This window comes from Pithys albifrons, chromosome 7, assembly GCF_047495875.1.
Source record: "Pithys albifrons albifrons isolate INPA30051 chromosome 7, PitAlb_v1, whole genome shotgun sequence".
Taxonomy (NCBI): domain Eukaryota; kingdom Metazoa; phylum Chordata; class Aves; order Passeriformes; family Thamnophilidae; genus Pithys; species Pithys albifrons.
This window is the reverse complement of record NC_092464.1, coordinates 51,770,213-51,796,745: the sequence shown is the minus strand read 5'-3', so window position 1 is coordinate 51,796,745 and position 26,533 is coordinate 51,770,213. Positions and strand designations below refer to the sequence as shown.

At 38.5% G+C, this 26,533-nt stretch overlaps 1 protein-coding gene across 9 annotated transcripts in view; it reads right to left on the bottom strand.

Moving 5' to 3' along the window:
• The window catches only part of SUGCT (succinyl-CoA:glutarate-CoA transferase), a 310,436-nt gene that overhangs the window by 170,004 nt on the left and 113,899 nt on the right, over positions 1-26,533 (bottom strand). For all 9 annotated transcript variants that reach the window (XM_071561593.1, XM_071561595.1, XM_071561586.1 and 6 more), the window contains one exon: positions 14,444-14,546. In XM_071561593.1, the coding sequence (XP_071417694.1) occupies positions 14,444-14,546 (103 nt within the window). The remainder of the gene's footprint in view (positions 1-14,443; positions 14,547-26,533) is intronic.

Genomic DNA, 26,533 nt, shown 5'->3' with positions numbered 1-26,533 from the left:
AAAATAAAAAACAAAAATAAAAAACAAAAATAAAAAACAAAAATAAAAAACAAAAATAAAAACAAAAATAAAAACAAAAATAAAAACAAAAATAAAAAACAAAAATAAAAAACAAAAATAAAAAACAAAAATAAAAAACAAAAATAAAAAACAAAAATAAAAAACAAAAATAAAAAACAAAAATAAAAAATAAAAATAAAAATAAAAATAAAAAATAAAAATAAAAAATAAAAATAAAAAATAAAAATAAAAAATAAAAAAAATATAAAAATAAAATATAAAAATTAAAAATAAAAATTTTCAAATGCATAACATTTAACTGAGTTTAAGACTACTGTAAAAAAAATAAAACAAACTACCAAAAAAATTGCAAATGAGTCAAAAGCACATATGCAAAAAGGAGATTATGAAGCGAGGTTTTCCACCTGACAGTCAAACTTCCATTAAAAGAAATTGTGTTTTAAAAGTAGATGTTATCAAAAATCTAGAAGTCAGCATGAAGCCTCCAAAGAACATGGCAAGTCAGAATGCTCAGGAATATATTTGGGGCAATAAGTGAGCAAGATTTTATTAGGGATGAACATTACAGCTGGCATGAAGTTACTTCTGAACTTCCCAGACATCAGAGCTGGGTGAATAATTGCCAGCCAAGCTCAGATCTCCTCAGTATGAAGAAGGAGGAAAGATGCTGTGGACTCCGTGAGATGTTCTAACTGAACCAAGACAACATTCCCATGTCTGTGCCACTTCCAGACTCCTCTGACAGAGCCTCTTCCCACTACACTTATCCAAAGGAACTGGTGGGGAACTTGCAGTTTTCAGCTGTTTAGTAGCAGACCATTGGGCCAGAAAAATCAAGGATTTGGATTAATTTGACCTCAGGACTGACATCATTCTCTGCATGGGAAAAAAAACATCCCATCGTAAGAGTATCACAATCACAAGAGAATATCATAACATTTATAGCAGTGACCATCCCTGTGAGGGAAGGGGGACATTTCTTCAGATCTCACTTCTGACCCAGGAGAGAGTATATTAAAAGAAAAAAAAAGAAATAAAAGCTTCTTCATCTACCTTACTACTTTGTTTAAACTTTTAACAATATTTAAAATTAGTGAATTTGATTCATATCAAAATAATATATAATAATATATAATTTTATCTGTTGCAGAACCAGACTTCTAATGAAGGATTCACCAAAAAAGTGTTAGCCCAGTTCTATTTTGCATAATTGTTGTACGAAGAAGCAAAAGCCAAAGCCAGAAAATACAAAAGAGAAAAAATAAAAACCAACTGGCTTTTAAGCTGTGTTTTCCTATCAGGAGCAAGAGTCAGGCCTAGACATCAGTTTTTCAGGAGATCATAAGTTACTTCATAAGTGTGGATAAGAAGATGGAGCCTTTCTAAGCAGGAACAAATTTGACATTACTCTCTTTCATCGTTCCTAATTCAGTTAAATCAAGCTGTAGGGCATTCTACAGGCAATTTTTGACTCAGAACTTCAGGCAAATGTGATGTTATTACTAAGTAATCACACAGAGCAGCAGGCAAAACTCCTCTGCAACAAAACTGCACTCTCTTATTCTATAATTGGTAAAACAATTCCTAATTACACTATATACATATCAATTTCAAGCCTTTAATTGTATGTATAGATTTTATACTTTGTTATAACATCCATTTCTCCCCATTTAATTGGAAAATGTGTACAAAATGCAGTAAAAACCATTCCTGGCACAAGTCTAGAAAAAATTCTTTCATTTAAAAACTTAAAATCTATTTCAGAATTCATAGTTACTTCTGTTGTCACCATCTGAGAAGTCAAGACTGAGTAATTAGCACTAAATTCTCCACAACCCCTCCAAAACCATAGTAGCCTCTATAAATGAATTTGGGATCTAATGTTAAATACTCAAGTTGGAGTTTATTTTTACCCACCCAAAGACTGACCCATCTACTGGCAGTTTTATCAGGAAAAAAAGGGTGCAGAGAATTAATAAACCAAATCTATCTAATGAACTTTACTGTCTTTAACATCTACATGGCTGGGATAGTGATATTTTATATTAATTTTTAATTCAGGACATGGCCAAATACAAACCATATTCAGAGCTAAGTAAACATCTCATTTCAGTGTCTCTCAACTGACTTCTGAGATTATTTAGAGGGTCACTTAGACAGCTACATTAGTTAAATAATAAAATAATAAACAAAATGATATTTGCTCCTTTGACTTGACACAGGTTAAACTGCTGCAAGGGTGATAATCACAAAGAAAGTACAACTCCAATGTAATGAGGGCATCTGGTTTTCCTTTTGGAGCAGCTGAAGGTTTGTATCCCCAGAAGTTGGTATGTTCAAACCAAAAATCCGCTTAAAACAGCCAAGAGTTTTGGAAAAGTGCTTTGTCTCATGAGATGCCAGTCACACTTCCTTCTACACCCTCCCCTAGATGACTTGTAAATATATAAACTATCTCCACAGGCTTTCATTTCATGTTTATTTTTCCATCACTCATCGAAAAAGCGAAGAGAAATGTACACAGTGAGAGTGAACGTGTTTGTATTCTGCTCTAAAGCAGGAAAAACGCTTGGATTGAAAAGTCTTGTACAATAGCAAACATGTCAAAAGATCCCATAATTTCCTTTCATTTTTATAAATCTGCTTCTAATAAAGGATAGAGTTAGAGATCTACTTGGTCAGCAATTGCCCTGGTCTTGCTGTGCCTTTAATTTCAATTACAACAGCTGTTTGGCCTACAATGATTTGGGGGTTTTCTGGATTCTAAAAGGACATTTTCAGAGAATAAACACATGAAAGCAGGTTATTGACATTTCCAAATATTTTGATATTTCACTGTGGAGACACTGAATGTCCTCTTCTCTTAACAACTCACATTTATAACTGACACCAGTTTTAGCACAGTATTTACTGGAGTTAGGGCTTAAGATAGAAAAAGGGAATTAAACAAAAAAAAAAATCAGTCTATATTAAGGACACACAACACACAACATACAAAATCCTCAAGTGCACATTCCTATTAAATGCATATTCTTGCACCCTGATAACAAGATGTGACATAGAAAAAATCCAACAAGTTCTTACAATTAATAAGGGCCCATCATGTAAAGTATCACTCTTTTCAAATATATTATTTCAGGGTGAAGAGGAAGCAACACCAGAACATCAACAGAATTGAAGTTCCCTCTGGAATACACAATGCAAGAGGATATAATTGCATAAATACTACTTGCAGTAAATACACATTGTAAGTTGAACACAAATTCCATATTTAATATTAGATTCAAAAGGGAAATTAAAAAACAGAGTCAAGAGTTAGAAAAGTACATGAAGAGGAAAAGCAGTGCCATGAAAGTGGTAGGAATGAAGTATCTGTACAGTGGCAACACTTCTCAGGATCGAGATACATGGAAGAAGAGAAAAATGGACAGTGCAATTTGCTCCTGCAGTTCTCAACAGGAACAAATCACCTCTCCAAAACCAGCTCAGAAAAGTCAGGGAAAGGTGGCTCATTCCCAAGTCCTTTAAATCCAAGGGACCGACATAACAAGAACTGGGGGGAAGAGGGAGTCTGAATCAGTAAATAATTTTCTCTTCTGACTTCACAGTTTTTCAGGGATATTGAGGGGGAAGAGGGAGATTTCCACAAAATCTCTCATTACATAACTGATGTAAAGAGTTGCTCTAAAACTCAAGGCTTGTATCTCCATGCCTGGCACAGAGCCCAACTGCTTTAGAGAAATGGTTACCTTGAGCCTCTCAGGAAGGAGCAGAGACATCCTGACCTGCCTCTTTCTCATTTGTGAGCCTGGAGGAACTGTTAGGAGTTCTTGTTTGTCTATAAAGAGCATTTTTTTTAACTTCTTGCTTTTTCTTAGACATTAAACCAGGATCCACAGTGTAAATACCATCTGCTTGGCACCTCAGCTTAGCCTTTTGTCAGTCTTCCTCATGCCATTTGTAAACTTGGCTCAAAGTTCCTGAAGTCTCCTTGTCTTCTCTCACACGTGAGTCAGAATCTCCATATTTAATACTACCATTGATCATCTTTATTTACTACCTCCACACTGAGGTAAACCTTTCATTTATTTTAATAAGCCATTCCAGGTATACATAAAAATATAAATAAATTTTCTTCTTCTGTGAGCTATGATGTGTTTCTGGTGTCATTCTAAACAAACTCATTGGGTCAACCCAAAAATCTGTCTGTAAATCTGATCAAAATCTGGCATTCTGTTTGGACTTTTTTTAATTAACAATAAACCTAAATCGTTTTTCAGAAGTTCAAAAGAGCTTTGAAAAACCTCCAAACAACAACATTAATCAAGGTTTATGGGTCATTCAATAGAAACCTTACCCTTAAAATATATTCTACAAAATCACACCATTTTTGATTTAAGTTATGATTAAATGCTACAAAGTAGCCAAGTGAAATGGTGTGAGGAACATTTCAACTCATGGCTGCTGCTCAGAGTGTTACAGACAGTTGGAAACTTCAGATGAGTTCTTTAATACAATACTGATGCTCTTGGCCTCACACAGTGAGGGAAAACTTCCTGCTCCTTCACCAACTGCTTGAATCAAACTGTAAACCTGCAGGAAACCAGTCAGAGATGAGAAAGAAATTGGCAATGCCACAGAAAGCTTGCCTGACTAATTAATGCCTTCTTGTGGGGGTTGGAAATCCAGATCTTCAAATACCCACACCTACTCAGCCTACATACTTGTCTCTCCTGGCTCAAAGATTCCTCCTTGTTAGCAAGACTCAGAAAACTCAGTGTATTTTTGAAATGTTGTTGCATAACTACAATGGAAAATGAACATGTCAACATCTCAGCTGAAAATATCACCTTTTTTTCCAGCAGTGAGTGGGACTCCAAGATGAACTCAGGCTGAAAAGTGCAGGAAATCTGGATGAGAGGCCAAGGTCGTGGATTGAGCCATGATTTTTAAATCAGGTAAAGCATTCGAAGATCAAAAGAAAACTTCAACCTGATTTGCAACAGTTTCTGTTGTTGGACTTTCCATTTTATTTCCTCCCTTGCTGGAGCTACTACCATTTGAGAAACTGTGAAGTGTCAGACACCAAATACATATTGCCCAGAATATCAATAGTATTTTCATGCCTACAAAACTTAACTCACACTACAAAGCTTCACTACACTACCTGTATTGATTACAAACAAACCTTTCTGTAAGTGATAAAGACCAGTGATAAAATCTGGCCCCAGTGGTCTCTGAGAAAAGATAAAAATATCCAGACTATATGCATCTGAACTCCAAGAAAACCAGGAGGCAAGCAATTTTGGAAACACAAAAATCCAGTAGGAAACTTTAAAACCAATTCTGTTTAAGGAAGTTGCATACTGAAGCATGACTAAAATTTAGTCTGAAACCCCAGGGTTTATTATTGATTATACTACAAATTTGCTTGGTAAGTGAAGCCACAACTACTTAAGAAAAATATTTCAAAACAAACAATAGTGTTTTCTTACTTGATTTGAGATATTTTTTTATTTCAGTTGGGCAGCCAACAGGCATAGACACCCTCCCAATTTGCATACTATGAGGAAAGCAAAGAACACCTATTTAAATCCACTATTGCTTTGTGACAGTGACTCAGTGAATGCTCAGATTGAAAAAAGATCAATAAAACCAACCCCTAAAGAATCACTTGCTTTGGCACATGAACTCTCTTCATGCAGAGAGAGACACACTGATGAGAGAGACATATTTCCCTCCTTCCCATACATGTTACAGACTGAACACTCATCAACCTTTAGATAAATGCACCAACTGGGTTAATTAAAAACTCTCTTTTGACCTCACAGTTGCACAGTTTATACAGACAGAGAGACGAGCTGGGTTCACACTCTGGGAGGGAGTTCTCAGAACAAGGACAGAAACTAATCCAAGGCTCAGGGGATGTGCATTATGGACTCCTAACAAAAACCAGGAGATGTCAAAAATAGGCTCTTTGCTTCATCCCTGAGTGTGGCTTTTTGATGAGTCTCCTTCTGGGAGGAATTGCCAAGAAAGGTTTGGGGAGTCTTCATGCCTTGCACCAGCCATGCCTGAAATATCATTTTGAAACACCATCAAGTATTGTATGAGAACAGAGCTCTTTTCTGAGAGCTTAATGTTCTCTGTAACCAACAAATACTTAGGCCCCTTTTCATCACTTGAAATTAAACACATACCACTTCCATATCTACACATTAAAGGAAATCAAAAGAGAACTGTAAAAATGCTGCCATTAAGCATCATTTTCTTTCTTCCCAAAAGGAACAATGCAATCTAAGTGCATGCTTGACTTCTTTCCTGTCAGGCTCCTTCCTCATTCAGTACAATTATTCAAAAGTGGGTTTATTTCTCATAAGGTGTTGCTCCAGGTCTCTTAATATGCATCACTCAAATCACATGATGAAACAAGTTAAGTTCCCAAATTCCCTGGTGCTGTCACATTAGAAGATTCACTTTCCAGAAGCAAAACTACTGCATTTTTACAACACTCCTCCTCAGAGTCCCAATTTCATGGCTAAGCACCCAAAACAGAGAGGTAACTCATGATAAAACCACTCTGTCAGGTTTCTCAGCTATTTCAACAACATTACATTTCTAAGTGCTCAAATAACACCCTGAGCAGTTCCACTGACATCCCTGAGAACTCAGCACTGCTGTGGATTTTGGATGTGGCATCACACGAGGCACACACATGCAATGACCACCTTTTAATATTTGGGTTGAAGTGACTTACCCTGACCCAGGTGGGAATTGTGTGGCAGCTCCAGGAAGAGATCCCTCTCATGCATTCAACTTGTAGGAAAACAAAGCCCTATTTCTGCATCTTAGAGAATCACAGACTATTCTGAGTTGGAAGGGACCCACAAGGATCATCGAGTCCAACTCTCAAGTCAATGGCCCACACAGGGGATTGAACCCATGACCTTGGCATTATTACAACCAAGTTTTAACCAACTGAGCTAATCTCCAGCTCTTCTTACCTCTTGCACTACTTTTCTTACCCTGAATCAAATGAACCAAGAATCTGACAGACTCTTGGTTCCCAAGGCAGACTAAATGCCCTCCTGATCAGCCAAGATTACCCTTCATGCTTCAGGAAGAGGACAAAGAATAAATTTTAAAACATCACAATGTGCATGAATTAGAGGTTCTTCTACAGTAAAGAAAGTTGATGGTGAATTTTCCCATGTTGGTGTTGTTGTCCTTTATCGTAACATCTTTAGAAATCACAATTCAGGCACTGTTATCCCCCACGAGTGGGCCATTTTAACAGAAATGTGTCCCATTTAAGCAGACACCAGCACTGGAGATTTTAGATCAAACTCTGTAAAGTTAAAGGCAAGTGAAAACAAAACTTCATAACAGAAATTGCTAATCTACCACCTTTACCATTATTTTTCTTACCCAGACAACAGTTGTAGAGTAAATCTGTGTACAAACAAGATCATGTCAATAACACAAACACACATTTTCGTTTAGAACTCCTCATATTTTGAGATCTGTCCACTCTGAGCTCTCCACTAGTCATTGTGAGAGGGGCAGGCCACACGAAAACATGGCACAGGAATGCACCAGACTTCTCTACAGCCAAAATTTAAACCACACTTCCAATTACAATATTCCTCGTACTAAAAGACAAGTGATGTCTCATTCTGAGCCTTTCTCATAACATCTGGATATGGAACTATCTCATAATACATAAAAAGCCTGGAGAACTGTGTATATGTGAGAATCACATACTACAAACACCCTTGGAACTACATTTTCCATTTCACTTCTTCAGACTGTGTTCCATTTCTTAATCCTTTCTCCTTCAGAACAGCATCTACTTGTATAAATTTCCCACAGACCAAAAGCTTGAAAACATTTGTAATTTAGCATAAAAGAGCCACTCCAGCCAAAATTAAAGGGTTGGGTATGGCTGGTGGTGTGGTGTTCTTTCCTTGCACAGAATTTAAAAATTGAAGTAAAAAGTTGGCTTGAAACACCAAATCAGAGCTGGGCAGTGCACAATCTCAGCAAGACAGACACAGAGCTGAATTTCTGCTTCAAAACACAATTTAATTTTAGACACATTCACCAGGATGTTTCACTTTCAATGAATGGGCATTTCTAAACATAAAAATGTTCCATCATAAGGTTTCCAGCCAGTTTTAGTACTTATTTAATAGACATAAGCAAAACTTAATTCCTCTGCCTTGTCTGGGAGGAATTATTTCTAGACACATCTTATTACCTCAGGCCTCAATCAGCTGCTTTTCAGTTGTAGAAACCCCCACATGTAAAAGAGCTCCCTGCAGTATTATGGACATGAATATAATTTCATTTGTCTTGGGATGGCCCTCAGTGGGGCACAAAAGCCTATTTCAACTAAGAAAAACGACTAAAATAGTCATATTAACAACAACAATGAACACAAAATAATAAAAAAAATCAAAAAAGGAAAAACAACAACAAAAAAAATCAACAAAGCCAAAAACAGTCAAAACAAAAAAAAAACCACACCAGCAACAAAAACATATATCATGATTTAAAAAGGAAAAAAAAAAAGCCACCAAAACAAAAACTCCCCTCCCCAACACATTTTATAACTTTTGCTGTTCTGTGTGTTCACAATGCTGAGCATAGAAGCTTTTACCAGATGCTAGGCAGTTTTTGCCAGCATCCATTCACATGAAATTGCTTCCAAAATAAGAGACAATCTGGAGGTTAATAAAAAAACCACCCCACCACCTTCGTGTGTTTCCACAAATAACAAACTTCAAACATCAAATAATTCCCAGCTATCAGATATTTCAATACCCAATTTACTGTGCCTTTCTTCTGAGACATATTCAGAGAAATGGCTAAAGGAGCTGGAATGGCCTTGTGGGACAGGAAGACGAAGGTTTCTGTGCAAAATGTTATATTCATTTTTACAGTGATGCAAAGTCAGGGAAGGGTTGTTAAAGGATGGCCTCTTGCCACAGGGTGGAGTTGTGTTATGGTGTCCTTTTAGAGGCTGCAGGTGTTTGGCAGGGGCTGCGATCGGGGCCAGCTGTGCTCTTTCAGCTCCCATATTTCTCAGAAGTGCTGCAGCAGGGTGATGGCTCACACCTGATGGGCTCAACTTGGGTGGTGCGGCTGCAACTGCTGGGGGGGCACGGGGAAGGCACCACTGCAGGCCTTGCATTGCCTCTTCAGCTGGCAGCATTCACACAGCAATGCCAGAGGATTTCACCTGGTGAGACACCCCGTAAGGGTTTAGCAGAGTGCCCAGGGTCTGCTTGTTTCGCTGCTTCTTGAATGTGTATAGAGATATATATGTACATATATATGTGTGTGTGTGTGCACACAAATATAAATATATACATAGAAAAAGGTACATGGAAAAAAAAGGTACATGGAAAAAAAAGGTACATGGAAAATCAAAAATAATCAGAAAAAAACAAAAAATCTAAAAAATTCTTTTAAAAACCTAAAATAACCAAAAAACCCCACAAAAATCTTTAAAAAACCCCACAAAAATCTTTAAAAAACCCCACAAAAATCTTTAAAAAACCCCACAAAAATCTTTAAAAAACCCCACAAAAATCTTTAAAAAACCCCACAAAAATCTTTAAAAAACCCCACAAAAATCTTTAAAAAACCCCACAAAAATCTTTAAAAAACCCCACAAAAATCTTTAAAAAACCCCACAAAAATCTTTAAAAAACCCCACAAAAATCTTTAAAAAACCCCACAAAAATCTTTAAAAAACCCCACAAAAATCTTTAAAAAACCCCACAAAAATCTTTAAAAAACCCCACAAAAATCTTTAAAAAACCCCACAAAAATCTTTAAAAAACCCCACAAAAATCTTTAAAAAACCCCACAAAAATCTTTAAAAAATCTTTAAAAAATCTTTAAAAAATCTTTAAAAAATCTTTAATCTTAAAATCTATAAAAAATCTAAAAATATCTAAAAAATCTTAAAAATCTAAAAAATCTTAAAAAATCTAAAAATCAAAGATCTAAAAAATCTAAAAAACCCTAAAAATCTAAAAATTATAAAAAATATAAAAAATCTAAAAAACCCAAAAAAATCTAAAAAAATCTAAAACTATAAGAAATCTAAAAAATAATCAAAAAATCTTAAAAATCAAAAAGAAAATGTATGGAAAAATGTATGGAAAAATGTATGGAAAAATGTATGGAAAAATGTATGGAAAAATGTATGGAAAAATGTATGGAAAAATGTATGGAAAAATGTATGGAAAAATGTATGGAAAAATGTATGGAAAAATGTATGGAAAAATGTATGGAAAAATGTATGGAAAAATGTATGGAAAAATGTATGGAAAAATGTATGGAAAAATGTATATGCCAGCCATTTAGTTGAAGAACTCTGTATAAGAATGTTGGAAGAAATTACGTTGCAAAATAAAAGGGGACAGCAATTTTCTACAGAAAAGAAATAAAACTCTACCTTCAGTGTCCTCCTTGAGCCAGCACAGATCTTTGTCCTTACACACTTTGCTGCAGTACAGTATGTACCTATTTTTGTTTTGTTTTATCTTTTGTGAATAGTTTCTATTAAAAATTATGTTCTCTTTTAAGTTTGTTTTGTTTGGAAAGCCTAAACCCACATTGTATTTCAGACACATTTTCCCCAGGAGATGCTAAATTGGACCATACTGAGGTCATTCATAAGTTTTTTAGATGTTTTAAGAATTCTCTTAATGTTTGTGCTATCTTGGCCTGGTTAAAAGAGCACATGTAAAAAAAATAGTTTAGAAAAGCTTGACTATATAAGTTTTCATTAAAATAGTCTATACTGTACTATTAAGAGTTTGTAAGAACTTTCACAAACATTCCTTTTCCCCTACATTTTTAAGGAAACTGTTCCCTTAAGTGGGGAATCTCCTCTTTCTCTCAGCCTTTTATCCACATATGCACAAGTACACACACATCTATCCCCAGACTGATGGACTTAGCAGTACAAATGCCTGTGGTATTCATTTTAACTTCACAAATGAAGAAAAGATTACAATCAGTGGGAAAAGTGGATGTTTCACTCCATTCATGGAAAAAACAGTATCACCTGGCACTCCAACTTAGTCAGAAATTTCCTGTTTTTTGGCAGCTCACTCGGAGCATGATTGAAGCTGTTAATGATATTAACAAAACGTCCTGGGATCAAAAAATGTGTTGTTTTATCTCAGTTTATAGAAGAAGTTGTATAAACCACTCTCAGCCTTCAGAGTTCTGAGGTCTTTTAGTTAAAATAAAATTTGCAAACACAACCCACCTGTAGCCAATTGAGTTCCATTAGACCATTCCACTCATCTCAGACTGTCCTTCCCCCTGTCACAGAATCACAGACTATTCTGAGTTGGAAACGACCCACAAGGATCACTGAGTCCAACTCTTAAGTCAATGGTCCACACAGGGGATTGAACCCATGACCTTGACATTACTCCAAGGTTCTGACCATCCCTTGCATTATTCCAGCCCCCTCCCAGAATGTGGCTTTGCCTGGTACCAGCCTAGAGCACATTTTACAGCATCCCTGACACCCCCTTTCATGATGGTTGACATCCTTGCAGTGCATCTTAGTCACTGCTGGTGCAACAGTGCACTCACAGTGAAGGGTGTTTGTGTCATGGATATCCAAGTCCAAAGATCAAAGATGGTGGTAACAAAATGAAGTAAATAAAATGTATTGCCCAGCAAAACCTGTACATGGTCTATTAGAGGTAGATGGGAGCTGATCTATACTGAAGTATCATGGGGTTTCATGTTTTTCTGGAGTCTTTGTAATGGTTGAAAGTAAAGGGTGATGAAAAGCAGATTACTGAGTTATGATAAAGTCTTGAATTTTCCATCACACTTCGTACATGTTGTTGTGCAGTGTTTGTATGTGTGGTTATTTACTGCAAGCCCAGTGACATCTTTCTTAGAAATGTATTTGCTGATCTAAATTGAGACTGAAACACCAGCATGAAGATGATGGCTGGATGGAGCATCTCTCCTGTGAGGAAAGGCTGAGAGATTTAGGGCTGTTCAGCCTGGAGAGAGAGACTGGGGAGTCCCTGTGTGGCCTTACACTGCTTGAAAGGGCACTGCAAGAGTTAGTAGCAGGGTCTGCTGTGACAGGACAAAAGGTCATGGTTTTAAACCAAGGAAGGGTCTCTTTAGAGTAGATATAAGAAAGTGTTTTACAGTGAGGGTGGAGAAACACTGCACACATTGCCCAGAGAGGTGGTAGATAGCCCATCCCTGAAAATATTGGGGATCAGGCTGGATGGGGCTCTGAGCAAGGTGATCCAGCTGAAGGTACGGCTGCTCATTGCAAGGTGATGGGAGTAGATGGCCTTTAAAAGACCTCTCCAAATGAAAATATTCTGTGAGTCTGTGGAAAATCTTGCTGTGATTACAGTATGTGCCTCCTGGTGAGTGCTGAGTTTACCTTGTTATAACTGGGATTTCACAAAGCAGAGGACACTGAGGTTACAGACTCTCAGGTGTTGCTAAACTTCTTCCCCAGCCTTAGACATATCTCAGGGCATTCTCCAAATTGCTGTCTGCTGGGCAGCCTCTTAGATACATAAAATTAATATAAATAAAATGTAAGTGATGTAAAGTAAATAACTTACCACAAGGGCAACCCCTTAAAGCATCAACAGTTTTCCATATTTAAAGGGAGAAGAGGAAAGAACTATACCTTTTTTTTCCCCACTTCCTTGGAACTGAAAATACCCATGAGAAAATGCTCAAGGAGGTAACAAGCACCAGGAAGGAAACCAATGGCAATCTGCAGCATTGCACAAATATTGACATCTAATTCCCAACAGTATTAAAAACAGTGTCTGGGTGCCATGTATTTCAGAAACAAGTGGAGAAAAGACAAAGCTTTTCAGCAGTTTTGTGAGGAAGAGAGAAACCAGCACAGCACTTTGCAAGGAATTATTTCAAAAAACATGCCATGTGGTGATGTCTAACTGCAAAGCACTGTGATGCCTTCTACGGATGGGCTAACCACATCAAGTAACACATATACACACAAAACATATATAATTATAATTAAATACATGTAAAAATAGCATTGAGGTGAATTGCAACAAAAGCAAGGTAACCATTCTTCAGTTTGGGAGGTAACACCCATGCCATATGTTTTAAAAGCAGCCTCTTTCAGAGTGGACTCAACTCCTTAAAATTCACAGCATCAAAAAAAAAGCAAAGACTACTTTTCCAATGTTGCCCCAAGTACAGCCAAGTCTGAGTAAAATACGCTTTCTGTATGTTCTTCAAAGCTCAACTTTAATGCCTGTGAAAGTTATGAAGTGAAATATTTGGCCCATGAATACCTTACAGCATGATACTACATCATTTCAAGGAGAAAGGGCATATTTATTTAAGAAACAAAGACATCTTTCCCAGCAGTAGCTTAACAAATATTGGTTTATGCCTCCAAGAGTAGGATAATATTTATAACAAACATATTTATTATACACATATTCCTTTATGATAGGATTGTTTTGCCTGTTCTTATTTCCCAGAGACTATAAGCACAATCCTGACACACACTTCTGACAGCAGACACAGATATGTATAAAATTGGAGAAAAAAACAAAAGAACAGACAATGAGGAATCATTTTTCTTGCTCCTCTCATTAGTAAAATTCAACTTTCAACTTAGAGGAGATTGATCACACAATGGAATAACCATAAAATACTCTCTTACACTATTCAACCCAGTGCAATTCAGTTTGTCTTGGGCCCTTTAAGCCATTAATTCCAGAGGGAAAGGAGGAGAGAGACCAGGGAATATGCAGATTATATAACTCTATAGATATTCAAAAGTAAAAATACTGTTTATAATTAGCACAAGTGTATTTCAGTGAAAGATTCAAAATAGATACAAAGATGAAGTGTTTTCAGCTCCTGAAACCACCAGGCCAAGGAAAGGTTAAGATCTTCCTTCATATGACTTTTGTCCTTCATTTTTCTCTTTACAGTCAAAGAGTTACCCAATTTTTTTCAAACAGTACTGAGTCTTGTTATTCATACTCCATACAGAAAATTAGGTACTTGTGGGCAGCAAGGTACTTTTCTGCACATTTATCTGATAAATTCAATTACATACTATATTATTGTTTCTTTCCCCATTTTACCAGCCAGAACAGACTCTATAGGAGACATGGAACACTTATAGTTTAATTCATTACAGCAAAATCTGTGTTCCCAAACACAGATTCATGTAAGGATCTGCATTTCTTATGGTGACACATTATTGGCTTAAACTCAATCTAACAGACCACTAAAATCCTATTTTAAAGCAGCCAAAACCAGGTCTGAGTGGCAGCAAAAGCCATGATTACTCAGCATTTGTAGAACATGTGTAATAATGCCCAGAACAGACTTGGGCAGCACTCACCTGAGGGTCTGAGAACACTTGCTGCATGTTGTTGATGGGCCCATAGGGAACCTCACTGCCTTCAAAGAGCTGCAGCCACTCCAGAGTTGTCTTCTCTGCAAACCTAAGGGCAAACAAGAAGCAGGTGGTTTCAGCACTGCTTTCATAGAATCACAGAATCCATTGGGTTGGAAAAGACCTCTGAGATCATCAAGTCCAACCCTTGGTCCAACTCCAGTCCCTTTACCAGATCATGGCACTCAGTGCCACGGCCAATCTCACTTTAAAAACCTCCAGGGATGGGGAATCCACCCCCTCTCTGGGCAGCCCATTCCAATGCCTGAGCACTTTCTCTGCAAAGAACTTTTTTCTGATCTCCAACTTCAATTTCCCCTGGCAGAGCTTGAGCCCATCGTGCCCCCTTGTCCTATTGCTGAGTGCCTGGGAGAAGAGACCAACCCCCACCTGGCCAGAACTTCCCTTCAGGGAGTTCTAGACAGTGCTGAGGTCACCTCTGAGCCTCCTCTTCTCCAGGCTAAACACCCCCAGCTCCCTCAGCCTCTCCCCACAGCACTTGTGCTTCAGTCCCTTCTCCAGCCTCGTTGCTCTTCTCTGGACCCGCTCCAGCCCCTCAATCTCTTTCCTCAACTGAGGGGCCCAGAACTGAACACAACACTCAAGGTGTGGCCTCCCCAAGGCAGAGTCCAGGGGAAGGGTCACTGCCCTGGGCCTGCTGGCCACGCTATTTTTGATCCAGGCCAGGATCCCATTGGCCTTCTTGGCCACCTGGGCACACTGGTGGCTCCTGTTGAGCTTCCTGTCACTCAGTCCCCCCAGGTCCCTCTGCCTGGCTGCTCTCCAGCCACTCTGTGCCCAGCCTGGAGCACTGCAGGGGGTTGGTGTGGCCAAAGGGCAGGACCTGCACTTGGCCTTGTTGAACTTCATCCCATTGCAATCAGCCCATCTCTCAAGTCTATCCAGATCCCTCTGCAGAGCCCTCCTGCCTTCCAGCAGGTCAACACTCCCTCCCAACTTCAGCAAATTTGCTGGTGATGGACTCAATCACTCATCTAAATCATTAATAAAGATGTTAAACAGGACTGGATCCAACTCTGACCACTGAGGAACACCAGGATGCCCAGCACATCTCCTCCCTTCCTCACTGCTTCCACACTCTTCTTCACTGATTTCTTCCCAGCAAGGGAATAACAGGACAAAAATATGCCTACATCTGTTCCTCAGAAGTGCAAACCCCAAAGGCACAGGGGGAAGAACAAGCTGAACTGACTTCTATTTCTCTCTGATCATCTGAAGCAAAGCTAAATTTATCAGCAGTTCCAAATAAGGATCAATGGGTTTCCTCCAGTCCTTAATTACCCTAATGTGCTTCACATTTGTTTTCTGTTATGAACATATTTAATAGCAAAAAGATATAGTGCAAGTATGAGTTTAATATGCAATACTGCTCATTAAAAGCTGATGTAAAGCACCATCAAAACCATAGCTCAGGATTAACAACCACATTTTTTTGGTCAGATAACAACAGTGACTACATATTTATTTGTTGTATCATTGTATAACCAATCCTAAGGACATCCAGTTCAGCAAATATCCACTGTGTGCTGGGGAACACATCACTCCATGCCAATCATCACAGGCAAAGCTCAGCTTATTTGCTTTTTTTTCCTCCAAGCATTCAGCTCAATGACTGGTAGCACCACTCTATTTCCCCTGCTTTGCTAGGTAGTTTTTCTTTCCTCATCTGCCTACTGAGGAAAACACACCCTTGAAGCAATACCAGTCACTGAGAGATGGTATTTTGTGCAGTCACTTGGGATCCTGCATCAAAGGGGAACTTACTTGGAGATTGTATCTTATATTTCATAAGGTAAATAACACAGAGTTCTGGCAGTTTGTTAGAAGTCAACCATCTACTTCATGATACACCCAATACTGAAAAGAAATTAGGTGTAATTTAAAGACCTGATGGATATGAAATTAATAGAAACCATCACAAGAGTCAGTCAATTTCTGCAGGTCCCCAGTCTGGAGTTCCCTAAGTGTAATTTGGAACAATGTCAGTAACATTCGGCTTTACTTCTAACATGTTATTATACAAAAAAAACAAAACAAAACAACCAAACAACCCCCAATCTCTTCCAAGTTTCTGACAGGAAGTTAATAGAGACAAAGCTCAAAAGTACAAAAAACCCCGAACCAATAAAAAGTCTAACTTGGTAAAGTTCTACTTTAGATTAAAGGGAAAAAAACAAACAAAAAAAACCCAAACAAAAAAAAACTAGCAATGGTGGCAAGTTACAAGTGTATTAAGTATTTGGCATAAGTGTGGATCCAAGCTTCACAGTTAATGTCTTTCTCTCTCTGCAGGAATGACTTCTCCAAACTGAGGGAATAAATCCTGATACCCAATGCCTTTTGCAGCCTGAATGAATAGCAAAATGCACAAGTTTTGCATGGCTCTTCCTCAGAAGTAGAAGATTTACTCCTCAAGTTAACATACAGTAGTTGTAGAAAAAAGAAAAACCAAAGGCTTTAAAAGTATAAAATGCATTATACAATGTGGCATCACTTGTGAAGAAATGAAGGATCACTTGTGAGGAGAACAGATACCAGATTATTGCACAGGCCCATTATATGTAATGTACTTCTTTGAGTATTAAAGTGATTTCATGCAAATATGTAGTCAGACAAAGACAGTGGCACTGCTGGACACATCTAATTCAGTGCTCTATTGCTAACCATACCTAGAGCCAGGGGCATTACAGGAAACTGGGGAACAAAGGTAACTGGGGAGCAGAAAACCGTCCTTCCTCAGTGACTCAAGCGTGAATTTAGTCCAAAATACAATGTGAATTTCCCTTCAGTACTCTCTGTTTGGCAACAACTCTCATAATTCATATATTCTTGTTGTCCAGAGCCTTCTATTATTAAGGTTGGGAGCTCAAAGTACTGTAAAACATAAATATAATTCAGATGAAAATTCCTTCCCATCAGTTGCTGATGCTGTTTATACAGAACGAGGCTGTTTCCTGCTACCAACAGAGATGTTTCATCATTCCTGGCCCACTGATTCCCTTGTCATAAACTGAAAGCTTTGTTCAGCTACTGCTTTTTCTGACACCTCAAATTCCACTATCTCATTTCTAGCAAAACACAGGACAGCTGCAAGAGAAATAGACTTCACAGCCGTGGTGCTGAAGACCTTCACTGAGAAATTCTTGTCATTCTTAATGATGTATCAGCATTCACTTGACCTGTTAGTAACGAATAAGTCCTGCTGGGTTATGTCCCTGTACTTCTTTTTAAGAAAGAGTTTATAAATACACTCCTGAGTTGAGAAAAGCAAACAGCTTTTGCACTTAAAGGTTAGCCTGAATAAAGAAGTCTTGTCAGAGGGAAGGTCTACAATAAACATCTGCATAATCAGTGTGCTACTTCCTGATGTCATGGTAGACCTGAATAGTCTCCAAGACACACATTCTTCTTCAGTAACATCATTACAAGTGATTCAATAAACAGTAGAGTTCTATGTGCATGTGGCAAAATGCATGTGTATGTTGAGCAAAATTTCCAGGGTTTTATATTAATTTCTCAAATTTTGGCTTGTACTTGGCTTTTTGCTTCCTATGCAACAGACTAATAAAAAATCACCACCATTTTGTAGAGAACAAGAGATTGCCTGGTCTTAAAAATTTAAAGAAAACTAACTTTTTTCTTCATCTTACTCATTAATGTATTTATTGATGACTGGAAATAATTACAAAAAGTTTAAACTCAGTGAAAGACATAAACCCCCACATTCTCTCATCCTCAACAGACGCACACAGCATTTGCTGTTGAAATTGAAACTCTTCATCTAACCCTGATGTAGAATAACTTCCTTTCCTTGTGTTAGCAAGAGGCTGTTAGGAGCATATTGTTAAGCACACTGTTTCAAACCAAACCAGCACATCCCTACTGCCAATAAAGGTCTAGTATTCCCATTTGGAGAGCAACAGCATGCAACTGTTCTGTTCATTCCACCGTGTTTTATGTATTGAATCATCTGTTGTGCATCATTAAGGAAGAAATACTAGTACAAAATCTGATCAAAGACAAGACATGGATTAAAAAAAAGTCAATTTTTACCTCTCTGATGTCAGCTGTATAAGCTGCACAAAATTGGATTTGTCTTTGACTTTTTCTCTTTTTGGCCAACCTGCATGTATCATTCCCCCAACTAAATACAATTTTTGATAGTTCTTACACAAATAAATACCATGAGCTTTACTAACAGCAAAGGGTTGATGTTTAGGTTGCTGGGTATCCATTAAAAACATGCTCAGCACTCCAAAATATCAAGAGAAGACCTTCAACAAAAACTTCCAAAAGCAGCAAAAGAGTGGCATTGTCTCCTGAAAATGAAATCTCTCTGAGCAGGAATTTAGAAGGTCTTGTCAATCTTTTTCTTCTTAACACTTAATTTAAAATGTATTTCTTTGCTTTGACACCGTAGAATTGTCAGTTGAGAAAAATAAATAAGACACTAAGTAGGACATTCAGAAAAAACAATGTCACCTGCAGTCATTCAGCCTTTCTTTATATCTACATATATAAATAAAAATACGGCTGGAAATATATATAAGGTTAACAGTGGTATATCTTCCAAACTTGAGCTAGTAAAAAGAAATCCATGCCTGCACAGCATCTGAACTCTGAGCATGACATGTCCTATAAAATGTTCCGTCTGCTATAATCACATAAACTACCTAAATTACTCATATTTATTGGTAGAAATGTTTTCAACCTGAAGCTTAGCTTTCTGCAATTATTAACAGTATTTTAGAAGTCAAAAAATATTGACTTTCTACTGTATTAGTTTGTGGTATGAAGCTTGAATAGAGGCTCTTAATGGAAAACAAAAAGAACAACCTTCTGCTAGGACTTTTACTTCAAAGCCTGCACTCAGGTTTACCTCATTAAGTGCTAATAGTCTCCAGGATGCCTCATTTGCATTTTAATCAGGACTCTAATCCTCCTCTGCACTGAATACTCAGCACTCGTGGAGGTACTGAAGTTGCAGTATTGAAGTGAGACACCAGATTCTGAAGCATTTAATGTGAAATACATTCCGTGCTTAAAAATATTATAAGAATGAAAGGTGTAGCAAGAGCCAAATTAATGGAAATGTTATTCTATTGGAAGAAATCCAACTAAATATATTTTTCTTCAATTAGTAAATCTAGCAGGCATCATTAAATGAAAATACCTAAATTTAAACTATGCACTCAGAAAATTCATTAAAAATATTACAGCAGAATACGTGAAAAAAAAATCATCCAAAAAGCAAAAAATTAAATATAAAAGAAAAATAGTTTACACCTTGTTTTCTTACACAAACCACAATGTGGTTTTGGTTCTTAAAAAGCAAGATCTACATCCCCTTAAGTCTAATTAATTTAAAAATTAAAAAAAGAACCCAGAAAAAATGGATCATAAAGTGCAAAACAGAAAAAGAATGCCTGCCTGACTTGTGCAAGTTGGATGAAAAGGTTTTAATGAGTTAGAAACACAACAAAGTGCTGTTAAAAAGTATTAAGTTTGTTATCTTGGCAATTATTAATGTAAAGGTTGGGGATTTTTTAACAATGTTCTTTCAATGAAACAAAGACTTCCAAGGACGGAATGAATATACTTTGTGTAAATTCCTTGCCTATTTTCCATTTTTCCCAGGAAACCTTCAATCCTTGTTATATCCTGAGTGGAGGGGCAACCACATTCCCCTAATGGATAAAACCACCCAATTCCATACACAGCAAGTTTAGAAGATCTACTGAAGCAAAATAGTGCTCTTTTCTATAGGAAACTTGTGGCAATTAATTTAGAGAAGTAATTTGGACAGCTCCCAAATACAGATGGAACAGCACCATGGAGGATTGGGAACAGCTCTGTACATGTGGTCAGTCACAAAAAGCTCCTCTGTTCTTGCTCAAGTCCACAATGGCATTCCTGGGTTTGCCAGCACAGCCCAAGTTGCCATTATGGTTTTTGCTCCAGTTTGTTCTCTCAGCATTCTCTTTCCTTTCAAATATCTACAATATTTTCTCTCTTCACTACTAAACATCACTGTAAGGGTAGTTAAATGAGTAGGAGAGTTTGTACAGTCTCTTACAGTCACATCTATGGGAGGCACTACCCAAAATAAAAGCCATAGAAAATAACTACTTGGAGAAGTCAAAGAATGGATCGCTATCCCTTAGTGCACACTGAATATAGAATTAAGGGGTTTCAAAATGAATGCTATAGTATTTACCCAATAGTCTGTAAATACATCTGCCAGTGTCTAGTCTCCTCTTGGTTACTGATGGATCACTTGGCAAACCACAACAGACAAAATATTAAAGTATCTAAAATCAACATAATTGTACTGACATATTTTCAGCTACTTTAAAAGATGTCACATATTGTGGATTATATGTAGTAACTACATAAACTACTGTCCAGATATTTGCAGGTACCACAAATCCACCCTGATTTTTTTTTATTTCTGAACACTATGAATATATTACTTCTTTAAGACAACTATTAATAGAACTCTTAATGAACCTTCACTTTTATTTACAAAATTTGTGCTAGAAATGGACATTCACGTTCCTCTTTCAAGTTTTCCATGTTATTTTAAAACCATATATGATGTTTAAGGGATAGTATATGAGCGAGAGACAAAAACCTTGTAAAATGTATTTAATCCAGCACATTCCAGAATTATTGCTTTTTGTATTCAGATAACGTTAAACCATGCACATTAAAAACATAGTACTTTTCCCAAACCTTCCTCTCTTTTACTCAGTTATCAAAAAGGACTGCAACATGTACAGTAATGACAAAAGAAGTGCAAATTGACTGAAAATCAGCAGGTAAAGACACACCGCTATAACACATTGACGATAACGGGAAGCTGTATTGATTTTGTTGCTGTCCTTTTAACTCCTCCATGCGATTCAAGAACTAACACGGGCCAAATCAAAAAATTCATTTAAAATCAATCCAAAGACCTCCCTTGATTTCAGCAACCTCACAGCTAGTAATGTATGTCATCAGAAAACAGACAGCACTTTCCTTTTCGGGAAGGACCTTGAACTTCACCCATGTATGAAAATGCTGAGAGGTTTGTTAAATAGTGGAAAAAAAAATACAGAAAACTAACACAGCTTACCCAGCCCGAAAATCAGGTGCTTGAGACAGTTTGGATCTCTCGGAGCTGCATACGTAGAAGTCGATACAAAGCTAATCCGAACTTTTAAAGCCAACCATGGCGATTGGGCAGCCCCCTGTGCTGTGGGTGAGGCGGGTGCCTGAGGAGCCAAACGCTGCCAGCTGTGACACTGCGCAATCAGCTCCCAATCACCTGCAGCTGGTGGCACCTCCAAACGCTGCCAGCTGTGACACTGCGCAATCAGCTCCCAATCACCTGCAGCTGGTGACACCTCCAAACGCTGCCAGCTGTGCCACTCGGCGCAATCAGCTCCCAATCACCTGCAGCTGGTGGCACCTGCCTTGCCGTAAACAACGAGACTCTCGCCCCTGTCACGTTGGCAACAGCGGCTTCAACCCGCGGGGCTCTTGGTTTAGGGGAGGGGGATATCTTGGCTTATCCTGGGGGGTAGGAAAGGGATTTACAGACTGGGTGTGTCCCGCCAAGGTGCATTTAACAATGCTCTTCACCAGCAAATTAAACATCCTACAATCCACTTTCCCCTCAGGTGTTTTCCTCCTCTGTTCCTGCGTGGAAACAATTTAGCAGCGATCGGGTTGTTCTGCACTTTCCTCCTGCCCGTTCCTGTCCCCTCACACTCTCAAGGCGCAGCTTTGGGCACAGGTGGGCATGAGGGATTCAAAATGCAAGCGCTGGAATAGAAGTTCCACTCCAAAACCCTTCCAGTCCCAACACTTTTAAGGCTACCATGATTTAGTCAGAGCTGCAGGAGCACAGATCATGCCAGGTTTATATGTTCTTCTTGATGCCAGCTGCCTCACTCTAAAGGCTGAGGGCATGTCTGCTCTGCCCCCTGTGCTCACACCCCCCACTCAGTCGGTTAAAACTTGGTTGCAATAATGCCAAGGTCATGGGTTCAATCCCCTGTGTGGGCCATTGACTTAAGAGTTGGACTCGATGATCCTTGTGGGTCCCTTCCAACTCAGAATAGCCTGGGATTCTGTGAACTCACACTCTGTGCCAACCACAGGGCAACTCCCAAAGCACCCTGCAGGGCACCTTTAGCTGCCCTGGCTTAAAATGCATCTGTTACTGAGGTGTAGGGCAGGATTAAAGTTCAAATGCTGGAACAATCTGAAGATCAGCACATTAAGCCCCCACTCTCAAAGCAGCTTCTCTTAAAACTGGTATTATAGGAGTTTTTGCACAGATGCGTCTCAGATTTCATGTGTACATGCCTTGACATATAAATGCATCTACACACATATATATGTATATAAACACATATAAAAAATAGTCTGCATTGTGCCTGGCACTATTCTGTTCTGGTGGAAGCAAAGGCAAATGTGGAAGGAAGGTGGAGGGAGAATAGAGCAACAATCAAAACTTGATGCTTTTGGACAGACGTACATCTAAGACAGAAAGCAGAGGTTTCCCCTGGAAGCGTGAAGCAGGGAGTGCTCTGTGGTGTGTCAGTTCTCACATGAGCTGTGAGTCCCAGGGGCCTCTGTGGTGGCCACTGAACCGACCTCCACCCAGGTGGGGTCACTCCAAACTGACTCCTGGCACAGACACCAGAAAGCAAAGCAGAGGTAATTTGCTTTTGTCAGAGTTCTGCTTTGTTGTCATTTGAGGAAAATGTAACCTAAAGAAAGGGAAAGATACAGAATGCACTGAAACTTCCTCTGGGTTTTGTTTGGTTTTGGTTTTGTTTTTTTTTAAAGCAAGTAGTAGGTGTGCAAATGTCAGCAGTAGGAAGAGAAAGAGGAAATAAGACACTGGAGGAGGAGATGGGCCTGTAGGAAGAGGAGAAAGGTGATGGGGACAGGAAAAAAACCAGCATGGCAGGAAGAGGAACAGAGGTGGGAAAGGGATGACACCCTCAGTAGCAAAGCGAGCACAAAATAACCCCTGCGTCTGTTCCTTCTTGCCTGTGAGTATCCTATGAATGAGTTCTCCTTGCAGCACTTTAGACATTTCCCCACCCAGTATGGAACTTAAAAATACTCCACCTCTCCAGGTGGCTGGGACTGGTGTCTGTAATTCCCTGCTCTTGCCCCTTCACAATGGGCTGCCTTCCAGTCACTTCTGCTGAGATCGGACAATCTGCAGGTAAGGGAATTCATCCTCTCCCACCTGCTCCCCCTTCTCTCTTTCATGTCTACCCTACAAAGGAAGCTGAGATGTTTACAAGGAGCAAGCTGGACTGAAGATGTAAGGACAGGTGTGCTTCACTCTTTGTTTCTGTCAGAGAAGAGAGAGGATGAGGAAATTCTCCCTGAAATGAATGCCGCAATTTGCACCTCTCAGAGCTGTTTTCAGCTATATACATGTCTCAAGCCATATTCATCTCCATTTTGTATTCTCACTCAGTTCAGGACCTCTGACTGTGATGAAGTGGACATCTCACACCTTTCTGAAAAGTCTTCTGTTTAAAGGCCAGTTAAGTGCTGTATAGTCATCTAACTGCCTTGAAATCTGGCACAGCCATAAAGGTGGTGCAGAGAATTAGTGATCTAAATTAGAGGCCACTTGAGTCAAGAATTCCCAAGATACAGCCTTTTGGAGAAAGAAACCCAACAGAATTCCTTAACATTGACCAGCTGTACCAATGTTTCCTTTGTGCACACATCTAGAATAAAACTGTGACCAGAGTCTCAACTGCTCAGGGTTTACACCCCAGCAAAGGAAAGCCATCAACTGTCTCCTTTGGTGTTCAGAGTTCAGATACTTTCAAAAACTTCAGCTCCACACATGCAGCAAATTAAATGCTCAAGACTTCAGGAGGCTACTGACCCTTTGAGTAAGTCTGGACATCTCCTTCCATTCCTATATAAAGCCTGGAAAAACCTTTTTTCTTAAGGATCCTTGTTTCTGCACTTAATAAGCGTTCCAAAGTTAGAAATGAATTGCAGGTAGTTCATTCTGAAAATGAAGAAAAAACAGAAAAGAAAAGGAAATAGTTCAAAAGGGATAAGAAGAAGGGGACAGGCTAGACAGGTGAATGGAAACCTCTAGGCTTTGGTGGTAAGAGTACAACAGCATCAGTAGCTTGGGAAAAAGAGGTAATGAATCTATCTACAGCACTATTTTCCATGTGCTGGAAGCTGTAATACTATCAAGCAATCAGTGATTAAATAAAGGTATTTTTCAGTGAAATTCTGTCATTACTGTTTTGTCATTTCCCTTCATTTCTCAGGGGCTGACATTTTTTAGCATTGAGGAACTGTTAATTTAATTCTCTAAGTAACTTCAAAAATAAACCACATATAATTTTATAAAAAACCCCTGTGCATTAGTGAATAAAAGCAGAGTTACCATGGAATGTGTAACATACTCAACTTCCATTAGAATGCCTCAGGTGTTTTCTGCAGCCAGTGTTTTACAACTGAATGCCAGATGAATTCATAATAATAAGGAAGAACAGAATAGTTTGGAAATGTCTGCTCCAATAATGTGTATACATTCACACACTCGCATGTAATATGCAGAAATTCAGCTTAAATGATACTAATAAACCAGAATATAAACTCTGATTTAAATAAATAAAGAAATTAAGCAGTAATTGAAAGAGCAATGAGGTAATCTGATTAACTAATTGCTAAGGATACAAAACCAAATTGAAATTCTGGCAATTCATTCAAAGACCAGCTGTTCCTTGAACTTCATCTTCTCACTCAGATATTGCCCATAGGAAAAAAAGCAACCCCAAACTCAAAATTAACCAGAAGCAACAGGCTATTAGGTGAGTGACCTATAGATGGCAGAGCAGCACACTCACACCAGATAAATGGCATATTAAATAAACATCAAGGGATAAGTCAACATGCACCAACTCTGAAACTAAGATTATGCATCAAGAATAGAAGAGGTCAAAAGATAAATTATGGCCTTTCAGGGTCTCAGAATTTATAGTGATGGTGGATTCATCTGTGGTATCACAATCTAGTTGTTAATTTGAGGTAAAATCACTCTTTACAGTCATTTGGGACAGATGATTCTGGTCCTCAATATCCCACAAATGTGTAGGGTTGGTGGCCCAGGGGGTGGATGTGCTACTGAAACTCTTTCTCTTGGTTGGAAATAAAAGGGGAGACATCTGACTTATGTTCCAACTCTTCCTCCCCCCAAAGAACTGCCTGAATGATATCTGTTAGGCATTTGTTGGCAAAGTCTCACACAGGCCAGTGTGACCTTGGTTGAATCACTGGCAACAGTGGATATATTTATTGTCTCTTCTGCTCATCCCCCAAACCAGGAAGTGCTGCTGAAGCCACTCTGGGGAAGGGCTACACAGGTTAGACTTTTATTCCATTCCCTAAATTTCCCCTCCTCTCCATCAAACAGAAGAGCATTCCACAGAAACAAAGGCTTCTCAAACAGAAGGAGGAAGGTAACTAAGCTGTTTTAATCTCTCAAATAAAGGGTTCCCAAGCTTCCTCTTAATGAAACTTTGATTGAAGTGTTTAACAGAATGATCCCCAAATAGAACACTAAACACACATCCTTTTGATTTGCAAAGGAATGACCCAGGGAGAATCTGGGGCACAAAGTAGCACAACACAGAACCAGTAGTGAGGGAGCAGCAGCAAGTGGAACTCCCTTGGATACAGAAACACTCCGGGAAAACTTTAACATCCCAGTCACAGCAAAAGCAGAGGGTGCTCCAGCATTTGTTTTTTTGCAGGAGCTGCATTCATCCAGGGAGCAGGAAGCACTGGTTGTTTCACTAAAATTCAAGTTAATGTTAAGAGAAGTTAAAATGGGGTTTGGAAACTTAAATCTGGCTTCTTGTCAGCCCACACTGCAGTCAGCGTGCAAAAGGCAGTATATTTAACATCAGGAAGCTTTCTCAATATTTATTTTAAAAACTAGAGTATCTCAAAAGCATAAAA